This window comes from Callithrix jacchus, chromosome 5 (genome assembly GCF_049354715.1).
Source record: "Callithrix jacchus isolate 240 chromosome 5, calJac240_pri, whole genome shotgun sequence".
NCBI lineage: Eukaryota > Metazoa > Chordata > Mammalia > Primates > Cebidae > Callithrix > Callithrix jacchus.
In genome coordinates, this window is record NC_133506.1 from 67,503,227 (window position 1) to 67,518,092 (window position 14,866).

Here is a 14,866-nt window from a genome sequence, read left to right on the forward strand (position 1 = left end):
TCCCTAGACTTTAACCCTTGAATTGTGGATTCTGCCTGCACAGAATCTGCTCACCCCTAGTAGTCATCAAAGACGTGCACATTGAAATAACTAATTCGTTTTTGTTCATGAAACTAGCTAACATTAGAAAGAATGGTAATAGCTAAGGCTGGTGAGCATGTAGGTAATAGTGGTAATTGTGTGATTAAAACCCTTCTGGAAAACAATTTAGCAATACCACCTTTTTAAACATGTATATTGTTTTATATAATAACTGGACTTTGAAGAATTTATCTAGTTAGTGCAACAGTAAGAAAACAGAAACCCAAAGTCCATCAAAAAGGAATTCTTTAAATAAACCATGATACTTTCAAACAATGGACTACATACAGTTGAAAAAATAACAATGTCTATAACAAGTGAAAATGCACAATGCAAAACTATAAATAGCATAACCTCATTTTTATAAAAAATATACTTTTATACAACTATAGCTATAGTTTTTCCATGTGCTATACACACATACACACAGCTGAAAGGCTATTCACCCAATTGGGAACAGTGTTACTGACAGGAAAGAATGGGAATACAGATGATTTTCACTTTCTATATTGTCTATAGCTTTTAGAACAAGAATTGCTGCTTGTATAGAGGAAACACTGGATGTGTTTATTAAACTCCTACAAGGGACTGAAATCAGAATAGATGAAAGATATTATAAAATTAGGAGGCATTAAGAAGAAGTCATATTAGTATTTAAAATCAAATGAAAAGCTGGCATTGATAAAACAAAGATTTTACCTAATGTTTTTCAACTGAGATTCCACTTCATCAGCATACATAGTCATTTTCATGCTCTTCTTTGGGGAAGGAGTGGAAATCATTTTCAGTTCCAGATCATAGTCCATTTCATCTGAGTCTGAGCTGCTGGCACTGGACCGTCTGGACGTGCTCCGGTCTTTGGACTGCTTGAGAGCTGGGAGCTCCTCGTGGTACTCTACCACCACTCTGTCATCTGCATCCATGTCCTGGTCTTCTTCCTCCTCCTCCTCCTCCTCCTCCTCCTCCTCTTCAATGGGTTCCTCAGGTACATTCACTAGTCCTGAGGAAATTTAATCAGAAAACATTAGGAAAAGCACTAAAATTAACAAGTATGATTTTCTACTCTACATCGGGGACCTTTTTAAAGACAGGGCTCCCATCCCTGACATTTTATAAGAGCACGATCTGTAATACTGCTGAATGGACATTACTCTGATACTGTAACAGGAGCATGGCTAGGTAAAGTATGATGCAGCAACCTAATCAAATATCATAAAGTCATTTAAAATACACTGATCCATTATTCACAGTTTTTGTATTTGCAAATTTGCCAAATTTATTTGTAACTCCAAAATCAATACTTGCAATACTTCAATGGTTGTTTGCTGGCACGCAAAGAATGGCAAAAAAACTCTGAGTCACCAGACACGCACACTCCCAGCTGAGGCCAAACAAAGCAACACTCTGCCTTCTTGTTTCATCTCAAGCTGTAAACAACTGTCTGTTTCAGTCTGCTGCTAGCCACAGTTTTCACACTTCTGCACTTGCTGCCAGTGATTTCACTGCTTAAAACTGCCCTGAGTGTCCTGCTCAAGTGCTGCCTGGTGTTCCTAGATGCAACCAGGCTGTGGTGGGCAGTGTGCAGCCTGAGTTTTAGGGCTACTGGCCGTGCATTCAACATTAAATAAGGTGTCCTTAAACAGAAACACATAAAACAAGGTACCATACTGATCCACTGGCAAAAATGTGACCAGAGGCTACACATGATTCGGTGTTTGCTAATTCAGTGTGCACAGTGACTTTATAGAACATAAGCCCCATGAATAATGAAAATCAATGGGAAAATACAATAAACAAAAGCAGCAGAATAGAAAGTATACGTTCACAAGAGTTAGACTATTTATTATGAAAATAGACAAATGGGAAAAATGTAAAATGAAATCAGTCATCATACAGGGTACTAGAAATGGAATAATTTGCTTTTTAATTTTCTTAATCTGTATATAAAAACTGTATGATGAAAATATTTATAGTAAGTAAAACTGGAAAAGCATAACAGTGTAACAGAAAAATATGTGTATTATTATTGTTGTTGTTATTTTGAGAAAAGGTCTTGCTCTGTGGCCCAAGTTGGCATACAGTAACACCATCTTGGCTCACTGCATCCTCGACCTCCCAGGCTCAGGCAATCTCAGCCTCCCAAGTAGACCATGCCTGGTTTGGCTAATTCTTTATTTTTTTGTAAAGACAAGTTCTCACTATGTTGCCCAGGCTTGTCTCAAACTCCTGGTTTCAAGTGATCCTCCTGCCTTGGCCTCCTGAAGTGCTGGAATTACAGGTGTGAGCCACTGTTCCCAGCCTATGTGTATTATTAATATGTAGATCTCAAATACACAATTTTGTACATACACATTAAATAAAATGTCTAGACTTCATCCCTTTCTGTCCCCATTACAATCAATGTGTGTGTATGTGATTCTGTATGCTGACTTGGCAAGTTTTATTATGCACGTAGAAGATTCCACAGATTAGGCTCAAAATAAGAACAATTCATTATAAAACATAATTAAATCTTTTACAAATAAGCACCAAAAAAGGAGAAAGAAACCCATTTTTCTGATATCTCCCTTTTCTGAGGCATTCACATGCACAAACCAACAAGCACAAAGCACTCAACACAGCAGCCTATTTCTATTACAGAAAAAGAACAACACAATCCGTTTATATGACAAAATAATTTTTAAAATTGTTTCCAGCCAGGCATGTTGACTCACGCCTGTAATCCCAGCACTTTCAGAGGCCAAGGAAGGCAGATCACAAGGCCGAGAAGGGCAGATCGACCGGCCTGGCCAACATGGTGGAACCCTATTTCTACTAAAAATACAAAAATTAGCTGGGCGTGGTGGTGCACGCCTGTAGTCTCAGCTATTCAGGAGGCTAAGGTGGGAGAATCACTTGAACCCAAGAGGCAGAGGTTGCAGTGAGCCAAGATCATGCCATTGCACTCCAGCCTGGGTGACAGAGCGAGACTCCGTCTAAAAATAAAATAAAATTGCTTTCATGCAGCTGTTGATATTAATAGTTGAAAAATTAGGATCCTAAAAAAAGGTTTGTTTTAATTTTCTCTGTGTCACATTTGGCCTTTTCGATTGAACAGCTTTTATAAAATCATTTGATCTCTTTGGGCAACTTAAAATTCACTGTGACTTGACTTACTTTCCTATATGTTGGCAGAGGGTGAGGGCAAGGAAGAGAGGATGATAAAGTTTGGAACCTTAAAAGATTGTATTAAGAATAAAAATATGATTTCAGCAGCCAAACATGTGTCTACCCAAGAGCTGAGCAGGCAACTACCAGAATGCCGATGTTTATACGACGTCAAGCCAACGTCATCCCCAATCAGGGCTCTCTTCTTGATCACGTCCCGCTGAATACGACGGGAATGATATCTTCGCTTCCTGCAAGAACGCCAAAATAAGCACACAATCAAAAACTAATAGGAAAGACCCTGAAATCAACTAGCCCGTTTCTTTCTTTCCTTTCTTCCTTCCTTTCTTCCTTTCTTTCTTTTTCTTTCTTTCTTCAGTGATGGAGTCTCTCACCGTCTCCCAGGCTGAAGTGCAGTGGCTATCGCAGCTCTCTGCAACCTCTGCCTCCCGAGTTGCAGCAATTCTTCTGCCTCAGCCTCCTGAGTAGGTGGGTCTACAGGTGTGTGCCACCACCACACTGGCCCATTTTTGTATTTTGAGTAGAGACAGGGTTTCACCATGTTGGCCAGGCTGGTCTAGAACTTCTGATCTCAGGTGATCCATTCGCCTCGGCCTCCCAAAGTGCTGGGATTACAGGCGTGAGACACTGCATCTGGCCTCACTAATTCATTTCAACTACACAATGAAACAATATTAGGTACTAAAACAGATATTTTAAATGTAACTAAAACTCAGCATTTACCACATTTAAGAATCTTGAATCCTTCCCTCATCTTTCTTCCAGTCTACACGGGGTTTAGACATTTCAACACAGAATACTAACTGAAGGATTAAGAAAAACTTAAATACTTTTGCATTTTAAGGTTTTGGGCTCACCATGAATTGCTAAGAATTCCTTTCATGCCTCCGTAATTTGGATTCCCGTATTTCATGTAATATTGACTTCTTCTGGCTGCTCCAAGTTCCTTTTTGTCATCTAAAAATTAATTATAATAGTTACCTAGGCTTTCCTGTGAGTGTGAAGGCAATGTTGAATGTTTTCTGTTGTTTTTTTTTTCCCCCTTAATGATTTCCATAGCTGGAATCAGATCAGCTCAATTTGCAAACAAACAGGAAAAATCCACTACCAAATTCATACTCTGAGTGCCCACTATGACAGTGAGTGTAGAAGGGATAAAGCCAAATACAGAGACGAACAAGGTTACAACTGCTGTTTTGGAGCCAAATGACTTAACGGGGAAATAAAAAATAAACAATACAAGACACAAGGTTCCAAGAGGCATAAAGAGCTTTAGGTCATTGCAGGTACTCAGGAATCAAAAAGGCTTTCTCAAAACGGCATTTTTGCCACCCCATGAAAGATGATATTCACTTCTGAATAACACGTCAACAACACAGAATCAGGATGAAAGAAACAGAGTGTTTATCATTCCATATATTTGGTAAATCATTTTTTCCAGCTTACCGTGTTTCTCAAAATGGCTTAAAGAAAACGGCATAGTATACATCTAGAATGTACTCAACCACTCAAATGAGTACATGTGGCAAAGAGCACATTTGTCAAGTTAAAACGTCAGTTAATAGGAAAGAAAGGCGGTCAGTGATGATAAATTTTTGTCCAAAGCAGTAATACAAAGGCCTTCCATGGTCCTTGGACACTCTGACAGTAAATAACAAACACCACTGTAAATATACTCAGTGCTCTAGGTAAATGTGACAACACAAACTGTAATGCACAGCCCCCAACCCTGAACCCCTCAAACCATGCCCACCAGCTCCTTGGAGAAATGGCTGATTCCAGATGTGGAGCAGGTAAGATCCAAAATGAGTCTGGAAAAGCAAGATGCTTTGTTGTGCCATAAAGTAAGAAAGTGCTTAAAGAATCATGGAGGGGCCGGGCGTGGTGGCTCAAGCCTGTAATCCCAGCACTTTGGGAGGCCGAGCCGGGTGGATCACGAGGTCAAGAGATCGAGACCATCCTGGTCGACATGGTGAAACCCCGTCTCTACTAACAATACAAAAAAAAAAAAAAAAAAAAGAATCATGGAGTACATCAAAACAGCTTGAAGGGGCTCTACTGGCCAAATACAAGACAACTTGTAAATTAAAATACTCATATTAATGGATGATGACCCACTGAATAAAGAATCCATGATTCTAAATTGATGTAAATAAACAAACAGGTAAAAACAGAAAGCTCCTCCTTACAGCACCTGTCTACTAGTAAGAAACGATGTAGTCAGAAAGACATCAACATGTATTAAAAGCAGGAAATGCTGAGAGCAACAGGCTATTTACAGGAGCTCAAAGAATCTGCCCACCAAGTTTTTATTTTATTCATTTCTTTAATTTTTAAAAATAGGTATGAGGTCTTGCTATGTTGCCTAGGCTGGTCTTGAACCTCTGGACTCAAGTGATCCTCCTGCTTTAGCCTCCCAAAGTGTTGCGATTATAGGCATGAGCCACTGCAACCACCAGCCCATCAATTTTTAAGACACAAATGGGAAAACAGTAACTTTACAGTGGAAAAATCTAGTGATTACTGCCTTCACCAAGTGAATAAAGTGAACATCCCTAGGAATGGGACAAGTAAGTGTCCCAGGGCTCCTGACATGAGGCACTGGAAATTACATGACATCACTTCCATGGCACGCCTACCTCACATGCACAACCCTAATTCAACCAGCAGGAATCATCAGACACACCGAAACCGGGGACATCCTATAAAATAGTAAGCCTATACTCTTGGAAAACATGGGAGGACAGAAGTAGCTCCAGATTAAGGGAAGCTAAGGAAACGTGACATCCTTAAAAACACTCAGTCCTGGATTAGATCCTAGACCTGGGGGCTGGGTGGGGAATACAGAAGCGACATTATTGGAACAGCTGACAACACTTGAATATGGACGACGGATTAGGTAACAGTACTCTATTAATGTCAGATGCATTGATTTTGATGAGTGTGCTATCAGTGAAAGACAATGTTCTTGTTCTCTGGAATACGTATTCAAGTATTTAGGGGTGACGGGTTTTATCTTCAAATAACTCTCAAAAAACAGGATTTGTATATGTGTATACACATATACACACATACACACACATTTTTAAACGCCCGCCAAAAGTCACTGTGTGCAAAAGTCTTATGAGACGGGAATTAGAGCTTAATGGTATACTGGCAATGTTCAGGAGGATCCTGCTGCAATAGATTAAAACGTTTCATTTTAAAGTTTTCATAATTCAGATGTAACTGGCTGAAAACACATGGGGCAAACCAGTTTTAATAGAAAATCACTTTCTTTAGCTAGAAGTCACAGAAGTATACAAATATATTCACTTTAAAAGTCAGAAATTCCAGCTCAGGCAGTGAGCACTTATTTCATAAGCAAGAATACTATAGTTTGAAGGGAACTTTGAGACTACTTGATCTAAGTTCTATTAAAAAAAAAAGGATGTCACTCCACAATAAATCATTTTGACTGAAAATACAAAACAATACCAAATAAAAAATTTACCTTTTGTAGCAAATCTCATGAATAACCTATTTCCTTTAGCAAGTTTGTTAGCTGGACGAAGATCATTTCTTAACAAAGACTCCTCTTCTACCTGAGACAACGTGTCCAACTTAAGAAAGAAGAGTATTTTTAATATAAAAATTAAAGTCCTTTTCATATTTCTTCAGTAGTCAAGTTACCATTAAGAAAGGCATTCTACCTTTAATGCGTACAAGGGTTATAGCACCAGTTCCTCTGTAGAATTTCTAACTCAGAGGTTTCCCGCCCACCTTGTCTAAAGGAACAGTCTCAGCCATTCTCTATTCCCTACTCTTTCCTGTTTTCACAGCACCTGTCACCACCTGACACAGTATTAGGATCTGTGCATCGGTGTATCACCTGTATTCCCACTAGAATGCAGGCTCCAAGAAGACCAGGACTTTGTTTTGCTTGAAGCTATATCCATGGCACTTAGAATATGGCGTATAGTAGGTACTCAGTAAATATTTTTTAAATGAATACATGCGGCTGGGCACGGTGGCTCACGCCTGTAATCCCAGCACTTTGGGAGGCCGAGATGGGTGGATCACGAGGTCAAGAGATCGAGACCATCCTGGTCAAACAAGGTGAAACCCCGTCTCTACTAAAAATACAAAAATTAGCTGGGCATGGTGGCGCGTGCCTGTAATCCCAGCTACTCGGGAGGCTGAGGCAGGAGAATTGCTTGAACCCAGGAGGCGGAGGTTGCAGTGAGCCGAGATCACGCCATTGCACTCCAGCCTGGGTAACAAGAGCGAAACTCCATCTCAAAAAAAAAATTAAAAATGAATACATGCTAATATTTCTAACAGCAGTACATAATCCATTAGGAAATATGTCATTACTTGCTGTTTCTTAATTTTACTGATTAGATAACACTTCAAAGTATTTCTCAATAAAACTATTTTCTTTTTTGTAGAAGGATGAGCACTATTATGGGGTTTCAAGGTGAATTGTTACATCCACATGACCTTAAAGGACAAGAGCTTTGTGCATCCTCAGAAGGTCTCACGGTGAAAGCTAGAGGAAAAACACAACTAAGTCTTTAAGACTTAAATTAAAAAGACAGTAAGCATTTTTTACAAGAGAGCCTGACATCTACCTTCGCCCTATTACTAACCTCTACGTCACTTGTGTTCTCGTCTTCAACCTCTCCTTCTTCAGCTTCATCATCCTCTGAACTGTCTTCCTGCTTGTCTAACATGGAATGTGAAGGACAAGACGAAACAAGGTAAAAGTTTCATATAATGAGATACAGGATGAACTATTTCATATAATTTTAAAAGTCCAGTATTTTCCCCTTTGCTGATGATCTAAAGCATCATAGCTTACTTCAGAACCACCTGATGAGACGCTACAGCACTCTGCTGAGACACGCACAGCGCACAACAGAACTGAGTGAAGAAGAGGACTTTCAAACCCAAGTTCCCTCTTTTGTTCATCACTTACCTTTTTTATTTTTCTCAGATGACTTGTCCTCACTGGCATCCCTGCTTCTTATCTTATCCTGTGCAGGCAGAGAGCTCATATTGATAAGGGCTCGTGCAGCTGTCATTTCATCCAGCCAAACTACATTACCTTAAATAAAATATAAAATAAGACGCTACATGGCACACAAATAGTAAGTTTCCTGAGAGCAGATTCTGCACTGCAGTCATCACTATGGCCTCATCTAGCAATAGATTATCATCAGTAAATATACAAACCAACTAATGAAGAGAAATATAGGCCAGGGACAGTGACTGACGCCTGTGACCCAGTACTTTGGGAGGCCAAAGCAGGAGACTCGCTTGAAGTGAGATCATCCTGGGCAACACAGTGAGACCCTGCCTCTACCAAAAATACAAAAATTAGCTGGGCATGGTGGCATGAGCCTGTAGTCCCAGCTACTTGGGAGGCTGAGGTGGGAAGATGGATTGAGCCCAGGATATTGAGGCTACCACTCAATGCCACAGGATATTGAGGCCAAGTTCATACCATTGCACTCCAGCCTGGGGAATAGAGTGAGACTTCATCTCAAAAGAAATGAAAAGTTAAAAATAAATAAAAAAAGAAAAAGAAAGAAAGGAAAAGAAAAGAAAAGAAAGACAGAGAAGAAAGAAAGAGAGAGAAAGAGGGAAGGAAGAAGAAAGGAAAGAAAAAGAGGGCAAGGGAAGGGGAAAGGGAGGGCAAGGGAAGGAGAAGCAGACGGGGAAGGAAGAAAGGGCGGACATGGTAGTAAAGCCTCTGACAAAATTAGCCTAGAGCTGCATTTCCAAACTGGGTTCTACAAAATAGCTTAAGTATTCCATGAAAAAGGGTTGTGTATGATAACACTATTGGAATAGAACACAGGTAGTTAAATACTTAATATGTATTAGCAGTTCTTGATGATGATCACAGCTGTCAGGTAAGCTTGGATTACCCTTTATACCACTGCCCCCTACAGGGAAGCCGTTTGTAGTTCCTTGCTGTCAGGACGTGCTAAATGATATCCCCCTTCATCACTCCCATTGTAAATTGTGGGTGATGAAGGTATCCACAGGATAAGTATAACGGAGGCATAACAGCCAGTTGGCTTTGTAGCAACTAAATTAATGTGCCCCTTTAAGGAAGATAATTTAGCAAGAAAAGGGCTTTGAGAAGTCTTATAGAAAATAAACCTCTTTAACTTTGTTTAAAACAACATTTCTCAAAATTATGTGTCCCCGTATCTGAGTTTGGGAAATGAAGGTCTGAAGGCTCTCACTTCTGTTACTAATGTGCCATGTGGCCTTAAGCAAATAGTCTCCTTCCTCTGTTTCTCAGGTTCTGATATACAAGGTAGGTGAATCACGTAATTCTGAGGGTCCCAACAATTCTAACATCCCTTAGCTACAGTTTTAAAAACTTAAATCAGGGTTAGTAAACTAGAATCCTCAGGCAAAATCTAGCCCACCACCTGTTGTTTGTTTATATTTGCACCAGCTTTATTTGGTATAATTAATGTCCAATAAACTACACACATCTACCACCTGTTTTGTTTTGTTTTGTTTGAGACGGAGTCTCACTTTGTTGCCCAGTTTGGAGTTCAGTGGTGCTTTCTCAGCTCACCACTTCCTCCACCTCCCGGGTTCAAGTGATCCTCCTGCCTCTGCCCCCCGAGTAGTTGGGATTACAGGTGTGTATCACCACACCCAGCTAATTTATATATTTTTAGTAAAGACAGGGTTTTGCCATGTTGGCCAGGCTGGTCTTGAACTCTTGACCTCAGGTGATCCACCCGCCTTGGCCTCCCAAAGTGCTGAGATTACAGGCATGAGCCACCATGCCTGGCCTACCACCTGTTTTTGTAAATAAAAATCTACTGGAAAACAGCCAGGCTCATAGTTGATGTATGACTGAAAGTTGCTTTCCTGCTACCACAGCAGAGCTGAGTAGATGTGACAGAGACCATCAAGCCTACAAAGCCTAAAATAACTGCATTCCAGTCCGTTATGGAAAAAGGTGTGCCAATTCCTGATTTGGATAGTGTAAGTTAAACAGAAAGAAAAAAGGAGAAAAATGTTTCTCTCAGTCATGTTTCTTCTTTCAATGAACACACTCCATCTTCCTAAGAGAGCAGCTAAGAAAACCAGGCTGCTATCTAGGGTGCTACTTAGTAGGTCAGCCAGCTGGCAGCAAGTAAAGCCGGACGAGAAGTGAATCAAGACAAGAAGCCAGCAAAGCAGTAAGCAGAGGTCAGGCCAGACTGACAGCAAGGAGGCGAGTTAGCAATGACAGTTAGCCCACAAGTTGGAAAGCTCGTAGGTTAGGGCAAGCAGGTGACATTCTAGAACACGCAGTTCAAGGCAAGCAGAAATGAGAGGTCTGCTACAGTGTCAAGAGCATTCTGGTCTAGCTCTAGGTCAGAGACACAGGCAGAGTCAGCCCTCTGAAGAACTGTACAGAAGGTAGCAATGACAAAGTCCAAGGCCCTGAAAATGCAGCCCCAAGTCTGTGCAGTTGGATTCTCTCCTTTATTGGGAAAAGTGAGTGTTAAAGAGGCCTCAATCAAGTACGCCAGATTCAGACGCCAGTAACCCACCTCCTAGAGTCCTGGTCACCACCTAGGCTGACTTGGAATACTGATGGGGTGTGAGCTGGCAGACTGGTTAGGGCATGCCGGGTTTCGTTGCTGGACAATGTTTTCTCTGCTAGACTAAGAGCAGAAGCTATACATGAATGAGTGGTAGGGGCCATAATCATTCAGCATCTCTGATGGCAAGAAGGCTTGCAAAATCATCAACAGAAGCATATTGACAGAAAACTCGGGGGTACTTACAGGAGGTATCATCCAACCATTCGATGTGAGCTGGAGGATATTCTTTAAAATAGGAAAAGACATCTTGGGTGCTCATCTCATCTACTCCGCAAATATAGATTGTCTCCAGTCTCACTTTGGGGATTGCTGGAAAGACAAGATACAGAAAAGATGATAGACTTTTCCTACCCATAACTGCACATCCCATCAGTACTCCTGTCTAATAGTTCAGATAACACGAGTTTAGAAAGAAATATGCTGAGAGATACTACAATTATTTCAAAAGAGCATGAGACATAACAGTAAGGTAAACTACCTTAATTTTCATCCCTAAACAAGAGCATTAATACAATTCAGAACAGGCGTATCAGGCTCAGAAAGATTAAACAAAGGTGTTGATAAATACATGATACCTCTCCTCACATTAACCTGTAGCAATCAGAGCAATATCAAGCTCCATGGGAGTATCTGTTGAAGTTAACTAGCTAATTCTAAAATTCTTAAACATATGTTAGAGAGAAACGTGCATTACTGAAGACAATTCTGAGAGAAGATGCTACCCGTGGATATGTCAAAGCATGGAACTAGAGTAATGAAATCCTACAAGTCAGTTTAAAAAAAGACAATCCAAAATAAAAATGGGCAAAGGACATCAGTCTGCGATTTACATACAAGGAAATACAAAAGGTCAATACACACGTGCAGAGATGGGCTGACTTCACTACCAATTATTAACACGTGCATTAAAACAAGAAGATGCCAGTTTTCACTGACCAGATTTTATATCTTATTTCCTCACGTCTCCAGTACTGGAATAGAGAGATTTCACATCTTATTAGTATCAAATGTTGGCAGGAAGTGGGGGAAGAGCTACTTCCCCTGCTGGTGGGAGTATGAATTGGCATCGTCATTCAAACTTTAAGTGTCTATTAAAAATGTGATTTTGCACATGCCATACAGATCTAGAATTTTATTTCTCAGTATTGGCCCTAAATAAACCCAAACATTTGGATTCACAAAGTAGCTCACACAAAGATACTCACTACAGCACTATTTCTAATAACCTAGTAGTTACCGGGGTAATAAATAATGTTTTATCCACATTATAAAATATGTGGTAAAAAAATGAGATAAATTATATACCACAGAAAGATTCTAAGATACATTACTGAGTGAAAAAACAAGTTGTAAAAAATTACATACAAGGTGATGACATTTTTAAAAAACGTACAAAACAAAACATTTACTAAGGGTGCATATTTACGTACACAAACACCTAGCAAAGGCCAGACCTGGCATGAGTCACACTGACGGTAGCTGTTACTTCTGAGGAGGTAGAAAGGTTCAAGACTATGGTCAAAATGGAAACTTAGCCTTATCAGGATTGTGTACTTTTTTTTTTTTTTTTTGAGATGGAGTCACAGTCTCTCACCTAGGCTGAAGTGCAGTGACGTAATCTTGGCTCACTGCAACCTCTGCCTCCTGGGGTGACTACAGTTAATAATAACTTAATTATAAATTTTTAAATAACATAAAGAGTATAATTGGATTGTTTGTAATTCAAAGGATAAATGCTTCAGGGGGCTAGGCACTCTGGAAGGCCAAGGGGGGCAGATCACTTGAAGTCAGGAGTTGGAGACCAGCCCGCCCAACACGAGGAAACTCCATCTCTACTAAAAATACAAAAAATTAGCCATTCATGGTGGTGTGTGCCTGTAGCCCCAGCTACTTGGGAGGCTGAGGCAGGAGAATCACTTGAATCCGGGAGGCGGAGGTTGCAGTGGGCCAAGATTATGCAACTACACTCCAGCCTGGGTGACAGAGCAAGACTCCACGTCTCAAAAAAAAAAAAACAGCTTGAGGGGATGGATACCCCATTCTCCACAATGTGCTTATTTCATGTCACATGCCGATATGAAACATCTCATGTACCCCATAAACACATATACCTACTATGTACCCACAAAAATTAAAAAAGAATTAAAAAAAATAATTTAATGTCCATTACTCCCGACATGTTTATATATGCTATTAACAAAATTTTAAAAATATTTAGCCCATCTTTCTTCCACAGATATATGCTACTACTTCTATTAAAACAAAAAACAATTTACAAATTAAAAAATGTGTTTAATAACTGTTTTTTAAATCCCAAAGAGTTAAGAGATGTGTTTAACAGGAGCCCATGTAAGTGTGGCCAGACTAATGCAGGAGTACTTTCCTGACATCCCAAATGAAAAATGATAAAGATACCATGAAGATGTATGAATCCAGCTGGGCATGGTGGCTCATGCTTGTAATCCCAGCACTTAGGAGGCTGAGGTGGGAGGATGCTTGAGCTCAGGAGTTTGGAAGACCAGCCTGGGTAACACAGGGAGACCCCACTTCTACAAAAATTTTTTTAAATTAGCTGGGTGTGGTGGTGTGCGGCTGTAATCCTAGGTATCAGGAGGCTGAGCTGGGAGGATCCCTTGAGCCCAGGAGGCTGAGGCTGCAGTGAGTCACTATCACACGACTGCACTCCAGCCTGAGCAGCAGAGTAAGACCTTGTTTCAAAAGGAAAAAACCACCCTGCCCAGCTAATTTTTGTATTTTTGTAGAGGTAGGGTTTCACCATCTTACCCAGGCTGGTCTTGAACTCCTGACCTCAAGAGATTTGTCTTGGTCTCCCAAAGTGCTAGGATTGCAGGTATGTACCACTGTACCCGGCACCTACATTTTTTTCTTTTTTTTGTATCCTTACCTGCTTCTTTTGAACAGGATTATCCATTGCCCAAGTTTTGAATGTATATGACATTCTCTAAATTAAAATACACATGTGAGGCTGGGTGCAGTGGCTCATGCTCGTAATCCCAGCACCTTAGGAGGCCAAGGTAGGAGGACTTGAGCCCAAGAGTTTGAGACCAGCCTAGGCAACAAAGCAAGACCATCTCTATTTTTTAATAAGAGATATCCAAGACCAGAAATTTTGTTCCTTACATTCTTTCTGTTTTGCTTTTCAGGATTTCTTCACCTGTAGGTCTGGCTTTAACACTGTAATGTTAGAACAATGTTAGCATGCCCTTGAAAATAATTTCCGTCACTTTTTGGTCTTTGTTTCTAGGCTAGTCTCCTTTAAGATTAATTTTTTTGTCAGATCAACGAGTCTCCTATTTACTTTTTTTCTCCCTCCTCCTCAGTTTGCTTCCTCTACCATCACTCAGGGCCCTCCTTGCTTTCTGCTACGTTCTGTGAAACCATCTGTTTACTTCCCACAGCCTCTTTTTGATCCAAAATCATGACTTTTAACTCCAAGAACCAAGAAGGCCCTTGGACTGAATAAATCTTTGTTTTCCATCCTGCATTTAGGCCTCTGTTCACTATTGCACTGCCGGTCACTAATAAGGATTTCCTGGGGTTCCCCAGAAAAGAGAAGGTAGCAAATTTTAGGTGAGCACAACTCGCCAAAGCACACGTGTGGGAGACAGATGAACTGCGACCTCGCCAAAGCACACATGTGGGAGACAGATGAATTGCGACAAGAATGGCACAAATATGAACCACTGATGCCAGGCGATACAGTAACATGGAAATGCTGACCACAGACTGACGAGGAAAAAGGAAAAAAAGCAGTGTGACTACCAAGGGAAAAACAGAAGTTCACGCCCAGAAGAGATGAGAAGGAAATACACAGAATGTTGACAAGGACTGCATCTGGATGGTAGACTGCAGGCAACTTTGCTTCCTGTTGTCTCTTCCAAATGTGCTTTGGTGAGCACAAACTGTTTGTAAAAGAGCTGATGAAGAAAAGATTATAGTCCAGCATGAACAAGCTCATCAAACATGCTGACAGCGGCCGGGCTTGG

At 40.5% G+C, this 14,866-nt stretch overlaps 1 protein-coding gene across 1 annotated transcript in view; it reads right to left on the bottom strand.

Moving 5' to 3' along the window:
- NCBP3 (nuclear cap binding subunit 3) overlaps positions 1-14,866 on the bottom strand; it is a 30,854-nt gene that overhangs the window by 4,708 nt on the left and 11,280 nt on the right. Inside the window, exons 4-10 of the mRNA XM_035299486.3 lie at positions 11,043-11,168; positions 8,210-8,338; positions 7,881-7,957; positions 6,743-6,851; positions 4,107-4,206; positions 3,376-3,479; positions 781-1,081 (exon numbers count right to left, since the gene is read on the bottom strand). Coding sequence (XP_035155377.3) covers positions 781-1,081; positions 3,376-3,479; positions 4,107-4,206; positions 6,743-6,851; positions 7,881-7,957; positions 8,210-8,338; positions 11,043-11,168 — 946 coding nt within the window. The remainder of the gene's footprint in view (positions 1-780; positions 1,082-3,375; positions 3,480-4,106; positions 4,207-6,742; positions 6,852-7,880; positions 7,958-8,209; positions 8,339-11,042; positions 11,169-14,866) is intronic.